The sequence below is a fragment of the Mustela erminea genome, chromosome 19 (assembly GCF_009829155.1).
Source record: "Mustela erminea isolate mMusErm1 chromosome 19, mMusErm1.Pri, whole genome shotgun sequence".
Lineage (NCBI taxonomy): Eukaryota > Metazoa > Chordata > Mammalia > Carnivora > Mustelidae > Mustela > Mustela erminea.
Window position 1 is genome coordinate 56,334,133 of NC_045632.1, and position 19,511 is coordinate 56,353,643.

A 19,511-nucleotide genomic window follows, 5' to 3' on the forward strand; every position below is an offset into this window, starting at 1 on the left:
CCTGTTTGCAAACGTGAGGCTCCGGCCCCCTCTCCAGCCCCGTCATCCGGGAAGCCCGAAGGCGAGTTTCAGACCTGGCTGTGTCGGCACCTCACCAGGCCGAGACACGCAACGCGTTCACCTCCCGTTTCCTCCTTCCCAGCGAGAAATAAACAGTCTGCGTCCAGGCTCGAAACCCCCAACACGGAGGACGCACGGACACCGAAAAAGCGGACGAGTGCCGAGGACCAGGCCCTCCGCGCTAGTTCCCCAAACTGAGGAGGGCACCGAACGCCCCAACTATGAAGGCTCCCAACGGCCAAATCCCAAGTCTGGGAGGAGAGCCAGGCGCTGGCCCTCCCGAAGAGTGGGTCCGACCTGGGAAGGGCACCACACGCGCAGCACCTGGGACGCACAGACTCCGGGGGCGGGCGGGGGGGGGCAGCAGGCAGGGCAGGCAGATCCAGGCAGAGAGCCTCTCCGCGGACACACCACGGTCCCAGTGTCCGCCATCCTGAGGACAGCAGCGCGGCAGGGAAGGCAGCACAGCCCACACACGTGGGTTCAGCTCACTCTGCGTGTCCAGACTTAGACACCCAGCGAGCGAGCCCCATCACCAAGGCAGCTGGGAGCTGCCCGGCCGCACCAGGCGTGCATGCCCCCGGATCTCCCAGCCCCTTATCGGTGCCTTTCCACGGCCCGGGGGACAAAAGGTTTGGCCGCCCGTCAGGAAGCCCACGCTGCTTCACGGCCGCACCCCCGGTCCTTACCCCTCTGTCGGTGACTGTCGTCCAGGCAGTTGGAGTCTCCATACAGCACGATGCGACCTCCGCCCTCAGTGGGAATCTGATAGAGTCCCAAAATGGGCACATTTTCAACAACTGCTGTCTCCTGCTTCAAAACTTCCAATCCTAAAATAATACAACAATAACAAAAAATGCTGAGGAATGAATTATTTTGTTGTTGTTGTTGAGGAATGAAATGATTTTCCAATCGCTACTTGACATTTAATGCACACAATGAAAAAAATAAAGAATGAAAAAGATAAAAATCATAGCAAAATCTAATATTCAATCTCAACAGCGCAAACTTTTACAACAGGAAAACATCTTTAGTGCCACTAATTTGGTTTCAGCGAAACTCACTTCTATGTGTATACACATTTCCATGCCATCCTCGCACACCTTCACTTGCAACGGTGGAACACAGTATTCGTAATCCTGAAAACACACGTTTATGTCCCCTCTGATTCTGACAAAAGGCCTACGTCCTGGGGCTGCATTCACAAGGGGTCACTGGCCAGGCAACCCTCGGCACACAGAGGCACCTCTATGGCTTCAGTTACATATTCCTAGGTTTTGCATTTCATTAGTAAAAGCAAGGACAAATATAACTGATTTTTAGAGCAGATGCCCACCTACTTAAATTCAGACTGAAGGCACTTGTTATATCCGTCTCACAATTACAAATGTTCTAACAGCAGAGCCTTCTTACCTCTCCCCAATCAGATTTCACAGTTTGCAGTGGCCAATGAACCAAGAAGTCAAAAACGCATCAGGGCTAGGGGCAGCAAGTGCCCGGGACATCACTGCACACCCTACAAGGCTAGCCCTAAAGCCAAAACGTCCCTCTGCACCGCACAGACGCACACCTTCTGCGTGGTGTTTACCGTGCTGGTGACACCTAAAACCAGTCTGTGGCTATAAAAATACGGCATATCTTGGTCTCTGTGGATAATCCCACAAGGAACTAACTGGAAGAGAAAACAAGATTCTCTTTGTTGGAGGGAAAGACAGAGCAGGAAAACGGATGAAACGGGGCAGGTGTGTACTGCGTTGCCGTGCGGCCTCGTGGTAAGTCAGAGGTTTGTTTCTTTCTGACAAAGGGTCCCCCCTGCTTCAGTATAACTCAGATTTCAACATTCTTATTTCGTACCTAAAAGATTATTCAACTTACAGGCTACTTGGAAATAAAAAGCCCCTTAGAAAGCACTTCAAGGTAATTAATTTTTATTTTCACCACCAGAAAGCAAAACTTTACACACCCTGAAATCGACAGTGATTCCCCCCACCCTCCCGCCCCAAAACCAGGCAGCGACAAGCCAGCAACGTGACCACTTCTCTCACACCCGCACCAGAAACCACACTGCCCTGGGAGAAACAGATTCCAGAAAGAATCACCAGCTCATGGTAAACTGTGCCTAGCAACTGGGAACACAGAATCATTGATGTGCCTGAAGTTAAAATACAATCTTATGAACACAGATCTATTTATTGACTGACCTTGCCTTGATGAAGGGAGGAAAAATCACTCTAGATCATTAAAAAAATACATTCTACTGTACAGACGCAAACGGATGACAGGGAAATTCTGCTTCCTTGTCATTTTTAACCAAAGAAACTGTCCCTAACTTCTAATTATAGGTAATAGCGACCTTCATTAGCAGCAAAACTGCAAGGGAAGAACTTTCTTTTCTTCAAATTCCTTTTTTCCCCTTCTTCTTAAGATGTTAAGTCATCTCTATATCCAGCGTGGACCTGGAACTCCCGAGCCCCAGATCAAGAGCCGCTGCTCCCCCGACTGAGCCAGCCAAGTGTCCCACTGCCCTTCAAATTCTTAAGAGAATTTTAAAAGCTGACTCCATAATTAATATTCTTCACACAGCTAAGAACTTTAAAACATGGTCAGCAGTATTCTAAAATTTTAGTGATCTGGCAATCACAGAGACAGAACAATTCACAGATAGTAACAAATTTTAAGCAACTTTGAAGGTTGTTAAAAAGTCACACATATTCAACAGCTGCCCTCCTGAAGGAGTTCTATTTATCTTGGAGTGATCAGCGCCTACAACTATTCAAATTCACTATCTCTGTAGCCCCCAGAGCCACCATCCGGAAGTCCTGCCTAAAGCAGGTAGCATACAAAAAATATTACAATAAGGTTTTTAAAAACACAAAACTGCTAAGAGACAGAGGATAATGAAAATGTTCTGGAAGCAGGTAATAGCGATGCCTGTACATCTCTGTGAATACGAAAGTCACAGAATTATACAACTCAAAAGAGTAAATGTGAAAAAAAAATTTTTTTTAAAAGTCAATGTGAATTATATGCAAATAAAATGCTTATTTAAAAAAAAGGAAAGAAACTAAAATAGCTTTCCTTACCTTGGTCTTTAAAAGTCTGTGTTATCACTATGCCATCTTCTGGAAACTTAGCGATGCTGCAGCCTGACGCGTAATACACTGGGGAGAGAGCGGGACCGGAGTTAGGGAAAGGAAGGGACGGGCACGCCGTATCAACAGCTACGCGTTCACCTCAAGTGCAGTTTTTATGTCAGACGGTTTCTCGAACATTGTTTTTAATTCTAAGAGGCTGCTGCTACCGCCTGTTCACATTTAAATGACAGGTTTAACCCCCAATTCAAGCTGAAAAAATGCTACTAACGTGAGGTCTCGGGCTAGAATTTGGAAGTCCAGGCGTTCAGTCAGGACGAGCGGGGGTAACCGTAATGCTCAGGGTACTGTTCTAGAGATGAGTTACCAAAACTAACCCGCGGGGAAACTTCTTCAGAGAGACGTGCAAAGTGATTTCCTGAACAGAATTTTATAAATCAGGGACCCCTGAGGGCTTCCCCCTCCAGGAACACATGTCAGTGCGGTCAAGAACCTGACCAGTGGCACCAAGATCAGGAACGCCCGCAGACAAGACTCTCATTTGAAGAATCTGGATAAAGTGACAGCTCTACTGCAGGTGTCCTCTTTGAAGACAATGACCCGTTCTGCCTACAGACCCCGCTTCTTCAGGAATCACACCATCCTCTCCCTCGGAAACCGTGTCTTCAGAGACATGTGGCTTATGCTCTCGCATCCTGAGATCATGGGCCCTTTTAAAGAACAAACGAAACCTTACTGTCATGGTTTGCTAAAGTAAAATCCCCTTCGTATAGGCCATCGCTGAACCCCATGTTCCAGACGGAGAGAAGTTCGTTCAGAGCAGGGACATTCGCCCCTCCGGTGTCCGGCATCCACCACTGCCTAGGGAACAAACAGGGGGCTCGGGCTGTGAGGGGTTGCAACCACTCTTCCACCACACCCACACACATCCACACACACACACTCACACACACAAACTCACACTCACTCTTGGTCTTTTCTTGATGAGACTGAATGTCGCTGCCAGGATCCAGCCTGGGCACACTAAGGTTTCAGCTGAAACCCCGTCTGGGCTGGAGCGACAATGTAACATACACACTTCAGCCAGCGTACAGAGAAAACCAAAGCTAAACGCACTGGACGCCACGCACCATGTGTGCACAAACACACCACTCCAGAGCCTGGCCCACAAGCAGGTTCACGAAGAGATGAGAAAGAAGTCTTTAAAGCTGAAGTCACAAACTCTGAAGAAAAAAATTCAAAATATGTTCTAATGATACCTTCATAAAACACTGGGAATCCCTGATCGATAACTAATCTACTGGGCAGCACCGCTGTGGGGGACACGGAGCCTGCTCCAGCCCAGCGTGAGCCCGTCTCTGGCCACGGAAGGACCGCCTTCGCACCAATCCTCTGAAGTACATGCTGGACAGAATTTAATCCTCAAAAGGCCAAATTTCTTATCAAATACCAACTCCCATCAGTACCTTGTGTTTTCATCGTAAAACTTGACTTTCCTCATGACAGACGTGTTGTACCAATCACTGAAGACAATGAGCGAAAGGCCATTGTCCACATCCCGTCTCAGCTTGGCGACCTCCTCAGGGAAGTACTCCTCCTCGCTGTCCACCATGAGCAGAGTTCCTGAGGGACAGATTGTGGGTGGTGAGACTCTGTGCCTCTGAACGGTGGGACTCGTGGCTTCAAAAACACACTCATTTCCCTGGCGTCCGCGTCTCAAGCTCCAGCTTCTAATATTTTGGTCTGAGGCCCCCATACCCCTCTAAAAGGGGTTAAAAACAGAGGACAAGGGTCCAAAGCACAGTCACCTACTGTGACTCCTTCGTGTGTGACACCCAGGTACACAGATGTCACTCGATGGAGAAGCAGCAAAATGCAGCGCTAATTTCTTTCAATTAAAATGAATACCTAAAACGCACAAATATCCTTGTCCCGAGTTTGCCAGTGTCCCCTTTCCCCAAAGGTTACCACTGTCACTGTTGGACGGGAAGGCGTGTCACTCTGCCTCAGAGGCCACTGCAGCCTCCCCGAGGACGGCAGGCCCCCTGCCCGCCCCCTCACCGCCTCTCGCTCAGCCCGCGGTCCGTCCTTCCCCACTGGCGGGAAGGACATGGGGCCGGCGCCCGCGGCAACTCACCATACTGACTCGCGTCAAAGCACGTGAAAGGGGAGCCAAGGACTTCGACGAAGTAGCCCATGCTCCTCAAGTGCTGGTACATGTCCCTGAAGTTGGTGTGGATGTGGTCGCCGTTCCTGAAAGACAGTGCACCCTGCACTAGATGGCCCCATCCCTGCTGGTGACGATGGCTTAGCCGGCCACACAGCTGGCTTCCCACGCCAGCCGCCTCACACCCCGCGGCTCGCCGCCAGAGGGGCCTGGGGGCTCCCGCCGGCCACACGGAGCTCAGCCTCTGCAGACCAGCGCGCTCCTGGCTGGCACGTGAAACAGGTGGTGCCAGGCAACCTCGATACGGCATGAGCTCGCACTGACCCAAGAGCTGCTCTGCCCTGAAGCGTCACGCTGGCGGCGGCAAGCATAGAGAGCCACCGCCAGACGCGGCACGGGAGCGCAGAGCCTAGTGACATTAACCGGGCAGCACCGACGTGGATCACCTCCCATTCCTTTGCCCGGAGCGCGCTCGTTTTCCCACCGTGCCCTCTCCATAAGCCCCTAGCCAAGCGCCCCATGGAAGCGCCGGGGCCTCCCCGCAGCCCTCCAGAGCCAGCTTGCCCACAGCGTGAACCGCCTTCTCTACGGCGTGACCCCTACCTTGGCCCACCAACTTCTCACCACTCCTGCTCCCCCGCCTCTGGCCCGAGCCTTCCAGAGACATCTTCACAAAGAGCCCATCACACCTGTGAGTGTCCTGCCCCCAGCTTTCAAGGCTCCCTCCTCCCCCACTTCCAGCATTAAGTCCAAACTCCAGTACTTACAGAGAGCCACTGTGGGCCTGGCGTACGGGCCACGAGGAAGCCAAGCCAGCTGCCCTGGAGGGCAGGCCAGGAGGGCCGGCCGAGGGCTGGCATGGGGCAGGGTCTGGACAGTGGAGCAGGACATAGCAGGGCGTCTGGCATGTGAACAAGTCGGGAGAGTTTGAGGCCCAGAGTGCTCAGATCCCTGCTTTTTAAGGTTACCAGGGCTGCTGCATGAGGAACGGACTTTAGGGGAAGAGGGAGACTGGCCAGGAGGCTGCCGTCCAGGCAGGCGAGGACAATGACCTGGGTGTGGACGGGGCGGGGAGCAGAGGCACAGCAGCTGGCCGGGCAGGACTCGGGACACGCTGAGAAGGCAAGACCGAGACGGTGTGCTGACTGACCCGGCAGCGTAAGTAACTGAGGCCGAGCTCGGGGGGTGCTAAGCTCGGGCTCCCCTGCTGTGGGAGGGCCGGGGGATGAGCGCGGCAGCCGGCGGCCGCTTACCAGTCCAGAGGGTCATTCTTCATCCTCAGGTTATCCCTGGGGAAGTAGCCAGGCGGGTAGCGGAGGTTGTGGTACTGGTCCCAGAGAACTCTCTTGCTCCGCGGAGGAGCGGGAATTATCTTCACCTTAATTGGGAGCTTCACGGTGGAAGTCTGTTCTGCACCATTTTTCGACTGAAATAAATAACAGGCATTCAAACTGCCCCTTTTGCTCAGAAGAAACTTGTCAGGCTTTTGGGTTTAAAAAAATCACTTCTATGTATCAATTTAACACAAATAATGTGAACACAAGCATTCCCAATGACAAATGTGGGAAGAAACACTCACATGTCACAGTTCACCCCATTAAAATCCTTCCTTTCAGAATTTAAGATGTAAGATTTAAGGCACCTTGTTTCTAAAACCTACCGGACTACAGAGGTTTGGCTCCACAGCCCCTTGTAGAGCATGAGTATCTGTGCAATCATTATGAACTTGAACTCTTACACGAGATACTCTTATCTGCTGTTGCTCAGCAAGACCACAGGAGGCAGCTCTACTCACTGCTGAGTGGGCTCTGAAACTCCGGCTGCTGCACAGGCCCGGGCAGCCCCGACCACGGCCCACAAGCCTCATCACACCCCTCAGCTGGCTTCAAATCCCAGACCCCAGGCACTTGGCCTGCACCTCCCAGCACCACCCCCCGCTTCCTGGCAGGAGCCGGTAGAAGGTCAAGGGCAGCCCCCTCCGACCCCGCACGCACCCTCTCACCTCAGCCGGGGAAGCCACGGTGACCGTGACGTGGCCCTGCGCAACGCCCTCCCACGAAGCTGCCTTCTTGGTGACAGAGATAGAGATGGCCAGGTAGCCGGACCACGGCCATAACACGGAGGAGTATGAGAAAGCAACTTCGATGTTGTCGCCATTCTGCGGTAAGTAGGGCTGCCAGTCAGGCTGCGGAGAGAAACATGCAGAGGCTTCAGTGAGACGCTCGCCTGCAGCCTTCAGCGTCTCGGCCTCAGACCCCTGCTCCACTCAGCAGCGCTGAAGGACACTTACGTTCCAATCCTAAACTACCTACAACCGGGGCAGACTAGGTAAAGTCTGGAACAGCATTTGTTAGAACAGTCTAGAAACAACTAATCGAGACAGTCTCCAATTCTAAAGAGGATTTTTTGCCAAGCTTAAAAAAAAAAGACAATGGTTTGGCAAAGAACTTTTATCTGATAAAGAATGTAAATAAACAAAAACTCTCCAATTTGAGAACAATTTTCAATTATTTGTATGCTCTAAGAATCACAGCAATATATAGGAAGAAAATACTAAAATGGTGTGGATTAACTGTCCAAACTCAGACCACACAGCCAGTGGCCGGGCGGGCAGGTCTCTGTAGGATGCCCGGAGGGAGAGGGGGCCTGCGACCGGGCCAAGGGGAGCATGTGAGGAGGCATCTGGAAGAAACAGAGACTCGCTCCTACAAAATGGACCCGTATTTCAAACCAACCTAAATTACTCATGTCCCTCCCAAGCCAGAGAGCAATATTCTCCCCAAGTCAGCATATTTAAAAAAAAAAAAAATCTGAACAAGATGACAAGTGTTTGTAGGATACGGCACCACAAACATTGACAGAGGAGAGGGATTTGTGACAAATGCTCCGGGGATTCACTGGTTAACAACAGAAAAAAGTTAGTTTTTATCCATCTTTTATGACATGTATCAAATGAATTCAACAGTGAAGAGAAAAGTAAGCATCTTACAAGCATAAAAGGAATAGTATTACAAAATAAAATCGAGATTTTTGTCCTACTGTGGAGAGAAAAGTTTCTAATTTTTGAAACAAGAGAAATTATGAAAGATGAAAATTCAAGCATTAGCAAAGTGTGGAACTTGTACAAAACCCAAAAGAACTATGTAAATAACACTACCACTAGCATCAAAGAGAAAAACACTCATCTGGGAGAAACTGTTACGTATAACACAACGATGGTTAATTCTTCTAGGACAGAGAGAGGTTCCGATCGACAGAGAAGCCCTGAGTTCCAGCAGGAAGAACAGGTCACAGGAATGAAAAGCTACCTCACACAAGGGCCGTACAATCGGGGAACCAACCTGGAGAGCGCCACCTCCCAGATAAGCGGAGAAGACCTCAGAAGCAAAACACGCATTTCCTCCCCTCTGAATTTAATGTTAAAAGATGAACCACCTTCAAACAAACCAAACGTCTACCAACTGATGCACACACAAACGTGGCTCAACCCCACAACAGGTATCACTCAGCTCCAAAGAGGAACGAAGCACCGACAAGCTAGGACGCAGATGAACCGTGAAGACACGCTGCGCGGAAGGCCAGTCACGACGGGCCACACCGGGCGTGACCCCCTGCGTACGGGCTGTCCCGTAGGACAAGAAGCAGCTGCAGAGACAAAAGGCCCTCAGGAGCTGCCCAGGGCTGGGAGGAGGGAGAATGGGAAGCGACTGCTCTCGGGGCTTTTCCTTTTCTGGCGATGACAATGTTCAGGAATTACAGAACATCGATAGTTGTGAATATACTAGGAGCTCCTGAATCACTTGATTTAAAAGGCTGCATTTTATGGTATGTGGATTTTATGTCGATTTTTAACAGCCTCATGGAATTAAAATTAAGAGCTGTCCCGAACCGTGCGGACAACGGAGCCCTCTGCAGAGCGCGGGCAGGTCTGCTGACAGCAGCGTCGTGGACCCAATTCCTGGCCAGAGTTCAGTAGCATGTACCAAGGGCCACAGTAACATCCATGCTCTCTGACTTGGGATTCCAATCCAGGGAGTTTACGTTAAAAATGTACTTCAGAAGAAAAGGAAACCACGTATGCAAAGATGCTCAGTGAGACATTTACAGCCAGAAACCCCCAGCTGTCCAAGCCCCGGATGTGGGCCATTTCCCACAGGGCCCCGGCAGCTAATGTGACACGAAGCTGTCCCAGCTGCAGCCTCTGCGTGTGGACAGATGTGACATCAAGAATTCATACTGTGAAGAAGTGTGATACGGAAACCACTGGCAAGTTTCTGAGCTCTGAGGACGATATTTCAAATCACACCCTAAGGAAGGACACTCAGATCGGTGCTCAGTGGAGATACTCCACCGACGGAGGACGAGAGCCTGAGTGTGAACAGAGTTCTGTTTTGTCTTTTACGGACAACAAAGTAGAAATCTCTTTTAACTTAATGTCTGGATGATGTAAACCTGCACTGCAAACGCCCGTGTTTGTACACTCATTGCAACTATCTTGAAAAGAACAGCTTGTTCCCTGAAGGCTAAAAGAAGGGTTTTGGATTAAAAAACAACAGTAGATAAATTATGATTTAGCACTGCTCTGTGATATCAAGTAGCTGTCAGCAAGCACCCCGGACTGTGTGGAGTTACATCTGACAACATAATGAGAGCGGAGAAGACGAGACTGAACTTGGGCCTTACAGAGAACAAAAACACATCCTGGAGATAAAGGCTGGAAAAGAGTACTTTGCCAACAGCGGTCACGTGAGTGTGCTGGGGGCTGGAAGTGATTTCCCTGCTCACCTTTCCTAGTCCTTTCCTGTCATGATAACGCTTATGCAGGAAGTAAAAGAAAATTTACAAAAACAAGACTAAAAACAAGAACACCCCTTTCCAACCAGAGGGCCCATTCATGCTCACTCAAGAATACAGTAATGACAGGTGGCCACTTAATTACAGGTGGGAAATCATATAATGAAGAGTCAAATAAAATTAGTCCATTCGGGAGCCAAGTTTGAGATGCCAAAGTCAAGAAGTACCAAGTTGGCTCCATTAGTTTCTTCTGAGCTTATCAGTTTCAGACTCAGGAGAAAAGAAACCACAGCTTCCACACCCTAGCACCCAGGATAGGAGGAAACCTGCCCTGCTTTAACAGGCAAGAGAGGGAGACTAAAGCACAAAGGCTGGGCCATGTCTGAGTTCACCACAAGCCCGAGAGCAGTGTCACCTTATCTACAATCCTTCCCGTGACGCCCATGCCGTTGAGGATGGTGACGTTGACGATCGTCGGCATCCCTCCATAGTAGATGGGCTGGGAGCAGTATGGCCACATGTAGGGACACTCGGTCAGATCGATGTAGCTGGGGCTCAGGCTGAAACAAAGAACACTGGGTCAGAGAAGGACAAAAAGGCACTACAGCTGCAGAAGCGCATCTGTGTGGGGACCCGAGCCCAGGACAGCTGCTCATAGGGCCGCCCTGGGCTGACACCCAAGGACCTACTTTGCAACACTCCCTACGCTCAGAGGCCACCAGGCCAGCCCGCCCAGACTCGTGCGTGGCACGGTGAGCGGGAAACACCTCTTTCCTTCCACGATTCTGGAACTCTGGAGGCCCTGGCTGGCACAGAACCACCCCCAGGGAATACCCAGGACCCAGAGTCTCGAAGGATGGCACGTCACATCCCTGGGGCAAAGACAGACGTTCTGGAACGGGAGCTCACAGATGGGTGGCCGTGTGGCAAAGACACAGTAAGATCCCTATTTCACTCGGACACAAGAATAAGCTCCACACGCACCAGAGAAACTTGAGGATATAAAAGGACGCAAACACAAATTAGAAGAAAACGTGGGTGAATTCCTTGTACTTTCGTGCAGAGAAAAGCTTTCTGTGACTCAAAATCCAGGCTGGCAACACCAGCAAGAACCTAACAAATGTGGCTACTGTAAAAACACACTGAACACAACAAACACTTCACGCCAAGTCAAAAAACCGACACACAGAGAGAAAGATCTGCAGTGCGTATCACTGACAGAGGCTCGGTGACCCTGTTCTGTAAAGAAGTCTTCAAAACTGAGGAACAAAACCACACAGGAAAACAAAAAGAATAAGCAGACGCTTCCCAAGAAAGGGATAGAAATAGCCCTTCAGTACAAAGAGCGCCACCTCGCTCAGAACCAGACACGAATGAAAACAGCGCAGAGTGCTGCTCTGTCCCCCATCAGACTATCAGACCAGCCTCTGGTTAGGCACGGAGGGCGTCCTGTAGCGGGGGCTCCGGGAAGCAGGCCCGCACACGCGCGTGGCTGAGGCCTGCCACCAGGCACAACCCTTCTGTAGGGGGAGCAGGGCGGGACCTAACAAACCCCTGCACCGTCTTACGGTGGACCCGGCCACCCCGGCTCTGCCCCTCCCGAGGACAGCCCCCCACCCCCCGTGCAGCCACAGTGCGAGGGCGCGGCGGCGCTCCCTGCGGCAGGCTGCCATCGGCAGGCTGCCATCAGCAGGCGCCGCGAGTCATCCAAACGCCCACAGAGAAGGAAGCTGCTGAAGAGACAAGGCCCATCCACACCACGCTGCTGCAAAGGAGAGAGAGCTCGGCGAGCTGACATGGAGTGATTTCCAGGATGCTGTTAAGTGAAAAAAGCAAGAAGCAAAAAAACACATGCAGTGATGTTCTTAACGAAGGAAAAGGGAGGGAGGAATGTGCACGTGTATCTGCTCATTTGTGCAAAAAGAAACACAAGAAGGATAAACCCCAAACTAATGAGACTGGTACCCACACGGGGTGGGTGGGGACCGGGTGGGGAGATGGGGCAGTGGGAGCAGGAATGGGGTGGGGGGCTTCCCTGTGCACCTCTATGTGGGGGGGTCCACAAAGAGACACAAACTAAAACTGGATCAAAAATGAGCGGGGGGTGGGGGGAGGCAGCGAAGCACCAGGGAGCACCACAGAGGCATGCGTGGGAGCCGAGAAGCAAGCTGGAGACCTCGGGGCACAGCAGGGCCACGTGCCGCACAGCCAAAGAGAACGAGACACAGACCCTGCACTCCGGTCAGGACATCTGTGTTTCACGACGGGAGGGCTCAGCCGTTCCAGAACTCTCCAGCGCAGACTGTGAGGACTGAGCGAGCAGGCGAACACCCCGTGCCCGGCGCGGGGGAGAAGCACGGGCCACGTAAGGAGAAACGCGCCGGAGAACGGCCACCTGGGTGGGGCTGGGGAGCGATGGATCCATGGGCTCCTACCCACAGTGACAGACGGACAGACACCAGTGTGGACACCGTGAGCACGCACTACCCAGCCGTCTGCTACGAGGGCCAACAAAGCCACAAGCCCAGCAGCTGGGGGCCCCCTGCTGCCAGGCGCTGCTTCCGGACACCCCCTCCCATGGCAGGGCCGCGGCTGCGTGCGGAAACAAGGAACACCAAGGCCGGGGCTGGAAACGGGTGCTCAGCCCGTGCTGCAACAGTAAGAACGCGTTCAAAACACAAGCGAGGAGCGCCGCAAAGACACAGCAGCCAACTAGAAGGAGCCTCCAGCGGGTCCCAAATCTGGGACGATCCGAGCAACAAAATCAACAATGGTATTGATGGCTCCAATCCAGAGAAAAACAAATACCCCTGTGCCCACTCTGATATAAACCAGTGGGTAAGCAAATACAGGAGAGAAAAGGGACAGCTCTTCCTTAGAGAATTTCAACTAATAAACATAGGAGGAACGAGAGAAACAGAACGTCAGCAGAGCGCACCCTCTAGATTAACACTGTTACAGGCAAGAACAGCAATGGATGTAGAACCCGTGAGTCAAAAGACGTTAGAAACAGGATCTCCGGGCGCCTGCGTGGCTCAGTCAGTTCAGCATCTGCCTCTGGCTCAGGTCATGATCCCAGGGTCCTGGGATCAAGCCTGGCGTCAGGCTCCGGGGATCAAGCCCGGCGTCAGGCTCCCTGTCCACAGCAGAGCCTCCTCCATCTCCCTCGGTTCCTCCCCTCTGCTTATGCTCACTCACTCTCTCGCTGCCTCAAATAAAATTTTTTTAAAAAGAAATTTTAAAAAAACAGGGAAAGAGAAGAAACAGGATCATCTCCAAGTGCGCCCACACAATACACTCAGCAATCACAGAGGACAGGGGAGGGACCTGGCAGGTGCCACCTGTGGAGCCAGGAGCCCTGCTGCTCGGATCTGCCACAGGAGCACGGCCAATGGACCCTCTGCCATGTTTGTGCTGGGGCAGGCTGCCCACGGCTGCCCCCGGCCAAGGCTGAGCATGGGAGGAACCAGGGCAGGCCCAGCCCAAGACACAGGCTCCGCAAAGGGGCCACTCTGGTTCAAGAGCTCCTCATCAGTGGACACACTCTGGGACCTGTGCCGTGGCAGCCCTCGGACTCTCCCTGTCTCCTTCCCGTTGTCTTTCCTAGGTCCCTTCCCTGTAGCTGATCTCTTAGACATGCCCTCCTCCTCAGTGCCTGCCTCCTGGAGGACGCAGAGGGACGCACCACCTCAATCACATGAGGCCAATGGACACCACCAGCCGTAAGAGGAACAGGAACTGAGGAAGTGTCCTCGCAGGAGGAGACCAGGCAGATGGGCCCAGCCAGTGTACTTGTAAGACTGTGGCTGCATCCTGGACCCGGAAAAGGATGGGACACACAATGGGTGACATCTGAGTACAGTCTGGTGATAAGGCCACGGTAACGAAGCAGTGTTAATTTCCAGGCTTTGAGGCAGGCACCACATTCCCTAAGCTGTAGTCCTCAACGTACTATTTGTGACTTCATTGTAAACCTAGTAATTTCAAATAAAAGTTTCAAAATAAAAAACAAAAACAACTCTGACTAAAAATACACAATCTCAAACTAATCATGAGAAAATATCAGGTAAACTTACATCGAGAGTCAGTCTACTTACTACCCACTACGTAAGTAACCAGCACTCCCAAACGAGTCGTGGTCACGAGCGACAGCAAAAGACAGATGAGCTGCGAAAGGCTGGAGGGCCTGGTAAGGCAGGGCAAGAGCACAGGCCTGGATCCCAGCCGGGTGGACGCAGCGCACCGGGGCCCGGGCACCTGTGAGCCAAGCCTACGGCTTCATCACAGCAGTGTCGGTGCTCCCTGGCTGGTTCCACACGTTCAAGTACAGTCAGCAAAGGTGCTGGCTTCGGGGAAGCTGGGTAAAGGGTATGTGACAACAGCAATACTACCTTTGAAAATTTCTGCAAACCTAAGATTATTTCAAAAAAAAGTTCCGGGGCGCCTTGCGTGGATCAGTCGGTTAAGCGACCGACTCTTGATTTCAGTTCAGGTCATGCACTCAGGGTCCTAGAATCGAGCCCTACGCTGGGCTCCGTGCTTAGCAGGGAGTCTGCTTGAGGACTCTCTCCAAAATAAATCTTTAACCAAAAAAAAAAGAGTAAAAAGAAACCAAGTCAGTATCTTAAGCTACATGTGTTCCATGCAGCAAAATGTGAGCTGAACCCTGCTCTAGCTGCAGCGTCCCCATAGCAGCGGCGTCCGCCCTCCCCAAGGGTCCAGCGCAGTGTGATCAGTGTCCAGCTCCGGCCCCGAGGCCAGGATCCCGCGCAGGGAGTGGGGGCCCCACCCTCAGAGCCCAGGGCGGGAGGGAGGCCAATGTAGAGGAAGCGTACCAACCTGGCCTGCGGCTTGTAGCTGCTGAGGATCTGATAGGCCCTGAGGAGATCCAGCTTGCCGTGGCCCTGCTCAAACATATTCACGCCAGGAAGCCTCCGGGCAGATGCAATGAGCGCCTGCTTCATGCTGGCCGGGTTCACCAGTTCGCGCTTCTGCACTGTGCTGGACAGAAAATCACAGATTTGCTCATTACCTCTCGGCAGAAGGAGGAAAATCGGGCTATCCCAGTGGACGTGCAGACCTGTGACCTCGGATCTGGCGTCACATCTCCTGGGGGCTGCTTCGGTCAAGCCCATGCGGGTTGAGAACGAACGTGACATTTCTGCACCTGTCTCAGGACGACTTCTTAGCCACGTACTCAGGGAGCTTCTGCCTGTTTGTACTGAATCTATCAGAAACACTTACTTTCCCAGCGACACGACTCAACAGACCACAGAGGCGACAGGAGGCAGAAGAGGTCAGAGCGGCTGGCTCCTGAGGGGAAGGGAAGCCGGCTGGCAGAAGGAAGTGGACCAGCCGCGACAGCACCTGTGGCAGAAGGAGCGGACACCAGACGGAGCCGCAGAGGACCTCCAGGTGGGACAGGCAGGAGCCACAGGGCCAAGTGACGCCCACGGCCTCTGTCCGCTGTGCCGCCTCCCGGCGGGGAAGGCCCAACAGCACGCACACCTGGGCCGCAGTCTCATCAGAACGCACCGGACAAACGAAAACACGGCTCTACCTGGCAAGGAGGCCGGGGATGCGCGGGTGCCATCGGCGCTGGAGAACGCCAGCACGAACACGCAGTCTCTATGCTCACAAATCATCAATACTAGTGTCAACCCCTCAACGTGGGGAACAAAACCCAGAAAACGAAAAAGAGAAACAGACTCTGCACAGCTCCCAAGAATCTATGAGGGCGGCTGGTCTTGGAAGGGTGCGCGGGATTTCTACTCATCCAGGTGGGCCATCCGGTGTCAGGGGAGGCCGAGGTGGTCCAGCGGGACGGAGACCCGAAGAGCTACCAGGAGCTCGGCCGCAGCCGCACGCCCACCCCCGCGCCGACAGGCCAGACCAAAGGCCAGGCCCAGCCTCCTCGGGAGGGCTGCCAGGCTGGAGGCGAGCAGACTCGCCTGGGCACACTTCTGAGCTGCAGAGAGACAGGAAGGTCAAAGCCTTCCATGACACCGGAAGCAGCTGTACTTAAAGAAGCTCCTGGCAACGAAAGCCTCCTCTCCTCCCCGATCGCCCGATGGGGAGAGGTCCGCTGGGCTCAGGAGTGCAGCCGAGCCTCAGTCCGGCCCGCAGTCACAGTCGGCAAGGAAGGAGCCAGGGTCTCTGTGCCCGTAAGCAACGGCATAGCTGAACCCTAGTCGAACGCGCTCCCCACACCAAGTAGGAAAGCCTGCGTGCGCCAGGCGACTCCACGGTCTGCCGGCCCTGGCCGCCGCCTCTCCACACGGAACATGGGGTAAGGAAAACGAATGGAAGAAAAAAGACAGGGTTCTGCTCCAGAGACCACCCCAGCCAGGGTCCGTATTTTCCAGACTATGGCTCTGAACGCTAAGGGAAGAATGGGAAAAGGAAGACCAGGATAGACAGCTGCCTTTATCAAAGATTCTAATTAAAAAACAGCCCAGGTCTCAGAAGCTAAAATCAACACAAACTTACTTGCTTTAAAAAAGAACTTCAAATATAAAAACATTTACTATCATTTCCCTCTTACTTTTAAAATTAACACAGACTACATTAACTTTCCACTACACAGGTTTATGTGAGCCCAACACAAAAGCTCAACCGACACCTCACCCCAGTAGAGAGCGTTTTGGGGGAAAACACCAAACGAGCACGAACTCCAAAGACCTCTCTGTAACCTTCGGACTGAGGCACACAGCCCATCTGACTAAGTCACAGCCCGTGAGCGTCACTTCTGGCCAACTGCCTCTGAGAACATCTTCCAACTTCACTCTCTGCAGAAGTAAGGGCCAGTCACCAAGCTCTGTTCCAAGCGTACAAGGGATTCGACGAGACGGACTGATAAATTGCACAGAGACGGTCCGTCCCGCGGCCTGACCGCAGCCCCTCGGCTAACGGAGCACATGAAAAGGGGACTCCCTAGGGAAATGAAGAAAGGGGACTCCCTAAGGGAAGGAAGGAAAACATCAGACTTTTTGTGTCCTGCCTGATATACACACTTGTTTGGACTTAACAACTACAGCACAAAATGGGCATGTTAAAAAAAATAAAATGGAGGCACAGGGTCCACGGCGAATCCCATACCTTCCTCACTATTGCCGTGAACTATAACCCCTTCTTATTTAAAAAGCTTTATTTGAGAGACAGAAAGAACACACGTGTGCACACGCATGAACTGCGGGGGTGGTCAGAGGGAGGGGGACTCCTGGCGGAGCAGGGAGCCTGAGGACACGGGGCTCAATGCAGGACCCTGAGATCATGACCCAAGCTGAAAGCAGCCCTTAAACAACTGACTCTTTAAGGGGCCCGTGGGTGGCTCAGCTGGTTAAGCCCCTGCCCTGTGATTTTGGCTCAGGTCATCATCTCAGGGTCCTGAGAACAAGGCCCGGGTCAGGCTCTGGGCCAAGCATGGAACCTGCTTAGGATTTCCTCTTTTCTTCTCCCTCTGCCTCTCCCCCCAGCTCAAATAAGTAATTTTTTTTTTTTTGAGGTATTTACCATAAACCAACTGGAACAAAAGCAGATGCTGGAACTGCGTCAGGTGCCGTGCCCTCACACAGTGCTTTCCAGCCCGAGTCAGCGAGTGCTCACACCCGCCAATCCCCCGCACACGGGACGGGGCGGAGACGCGGAGAGGGAGGGAGCGAGGTTCCCGGCACGCTCCTCGACCCTCCTGCCTGGCTCGGGACAAGCAGGACCCAGGTCCCGGTCTGTGGGCACCACATCCTCTCTGCTGAGCGGCACTCACCTTACCAGCAAGGTGACGGCGCCGGCGACCACCGGAGAAGCCACGCTGGTCCCTGACAGGGCCCGGCAGCCCCCCTTCACACCGGAGCCCCTCACTCCAGCACCATAGGTGACGATATCGGGCTTCACACGGCCATAGCCTCCCGGGAGTTCCTACGGAGGAGAGAAGCTTGGTTTCCCACAAAGCACAGCACCGGCACACGGCTACCGCAGTTCGGAGCAGACACGGGTATTTCCACACGATGTAACCTTAGCCACGCACTGGTTTTATCTGAAATTCACTGCGCTAGAACTCACGCTTAAATGGCCGTGTACAAAATGAAATTATTTTGGGTGTGCTTTATAATAGCCAGTGTAAGCGTAACGCCACAAAGCGACTGAAGGTGAGTATCTAAAAGACCAAAACCTGGAGATTGCTCTAAGGAATTTATGCGTTAGAATTATATTAAAAATATCAGAAAATTAGAATTAAAAATTAAGGAAAAGTGTTTCTTTAAGGGAAAGGATGACACAACACAGCTGGAGATTTCAGTCAGTCAGTCAGTCGGCAGAGGGGAAAGAAAACACCCAGAATGATAAACGTAACTGCACCAACAAGATTTTAACTGAGTTCTTGCTCTTTTTAAAAAATTTTATTTACTTGACAGAGATCACAGGTAGGCAGAGAGGCAGAGAGAGGAAGGGAAGCAGGCTCCCCGCTGAGCAGAGAGCTGGATGCGGGGCTCGATCCCAGGACCCTGAGATCAGGACCTGGGCTGAAGGCAGAGGCTCACGCTGCTGAGCCCCCCGGCGCCCCTAGCAGAGAACTCTGTCAAATGTCCCGGAAACGGAGGCAAAACGAGAGTGACGAGCTCTTACGCTGTGTCAGAAAGAAGCACGCCAGTCTGAACCGAGCAGGTATTCCCCGCTCTCAAACGTAACTAGGTGTGGGATCCAGACTCAGCGTGGGGCACCGCGTGACCAAGCAGGAAGGCTGCTCGAAATGCCGCCACAAAACAAGGCCCTGGTGAAGGCCAAGGACACGACCCGTGAGTCAGAGCACCGGGAGGGGCAGACAGGAGCGCCCGCGCGCCGCCCACAGGAGCAGCTCTGCTCCGGGCGTGAAGGAGGACGACTCGGCGGCACCGTGAGCCCCAGGGAGCCCAAATGATGAATGTGCTGGTGCTCCTCGAGCTAAACAGGATGATCTGCAGGGCAGCAGAGCTGAGGAAGAGCTGTTCTCACTGCCTCTCCAGCCTCCTAAGACAAGAAATATCCTCTTCCCCAGCGTGGAGGAAGGACTGCTCACCTTCACCTGGGCGCCACGATGAGACGGCAGATGTCCACGGGGCCCGATCGCTCATCCTGGTGGCCAGGCGAGCCCCCGCAGCCCTGGCCCCCCCCCAGCTCTCTCCACAGGCACACCTACACGCACACCCACAGCTCGGCCACAACGTCCTGTGCAGCACATCCTGCTAGTGAAGAAAAGCCTACCCAGGTAGTCATTCCCCTCGAAGAGAAGCGGGCGATGTTGTCCTCAAAGTCAATGCCGCCCACTCCAATCACATCCATCTGGTCAGCAGGGTTGTTCAGTGTGCTAGAGCGAGGCACAAAAACACAAGGGAAGAGAAGTCAGTTTACATGAATAATTCAGGGGC

General features: G+C 52.8%; 1 protein-coding gene across 1 annotated transcript in view; it reads right to left on the reverse strand.

Annotated features, from left to right (window-relative positions):
- MBTPS1 (membrane bound transcription factor peptidase, site 1) overlaps positions 1-19,511 on the reverse strand; it is a 52,222-nt gene that overhangs the window by 7,993 nt on the left and 24,718 nt on the right. The window contains exons 9-19 of the mRNA XM_032325879.1: positions 19,348-19,450; positions 17,876-18,027; positions 14,953-15,114; positions 10,529-10,673; positions 7,322-7,504; positions 6,573-6,745; positions 5,290-5,405; positions 4,619-4,775; positions 3,889-4,013; positions 3,144-3,221; positions 750-890 (exon numbers count right to left, since the gene is read on the reverse strand). Of these exons, the coding sequence (XP_032181770.1) occupies positions 750-890; positions 3,144-3,221; positions 3,889-4,013; positions 4,619-4,775; positions 5,290-5,405; positions 6,573-6,745; positions 7,322-7,504; positions 10,529-10,673; positions 14,953-15,114; positions 17,876-18,027; positions 19,348-19,450 (1,535 nt within the window). The remainder of the gene's footprint in view (positions 1-749; positions 891-3,143; positions 3,222-3,888; positions 4,014-4,618; positions 4,776-5,289; positions 5,406-6,572; positions 6,746-7,321; positions 7,505-10,528; positions 10,674-14,952; positions 15,115-17,875; positions 18,028-19,347; positions 19,451-19,511) is intronic.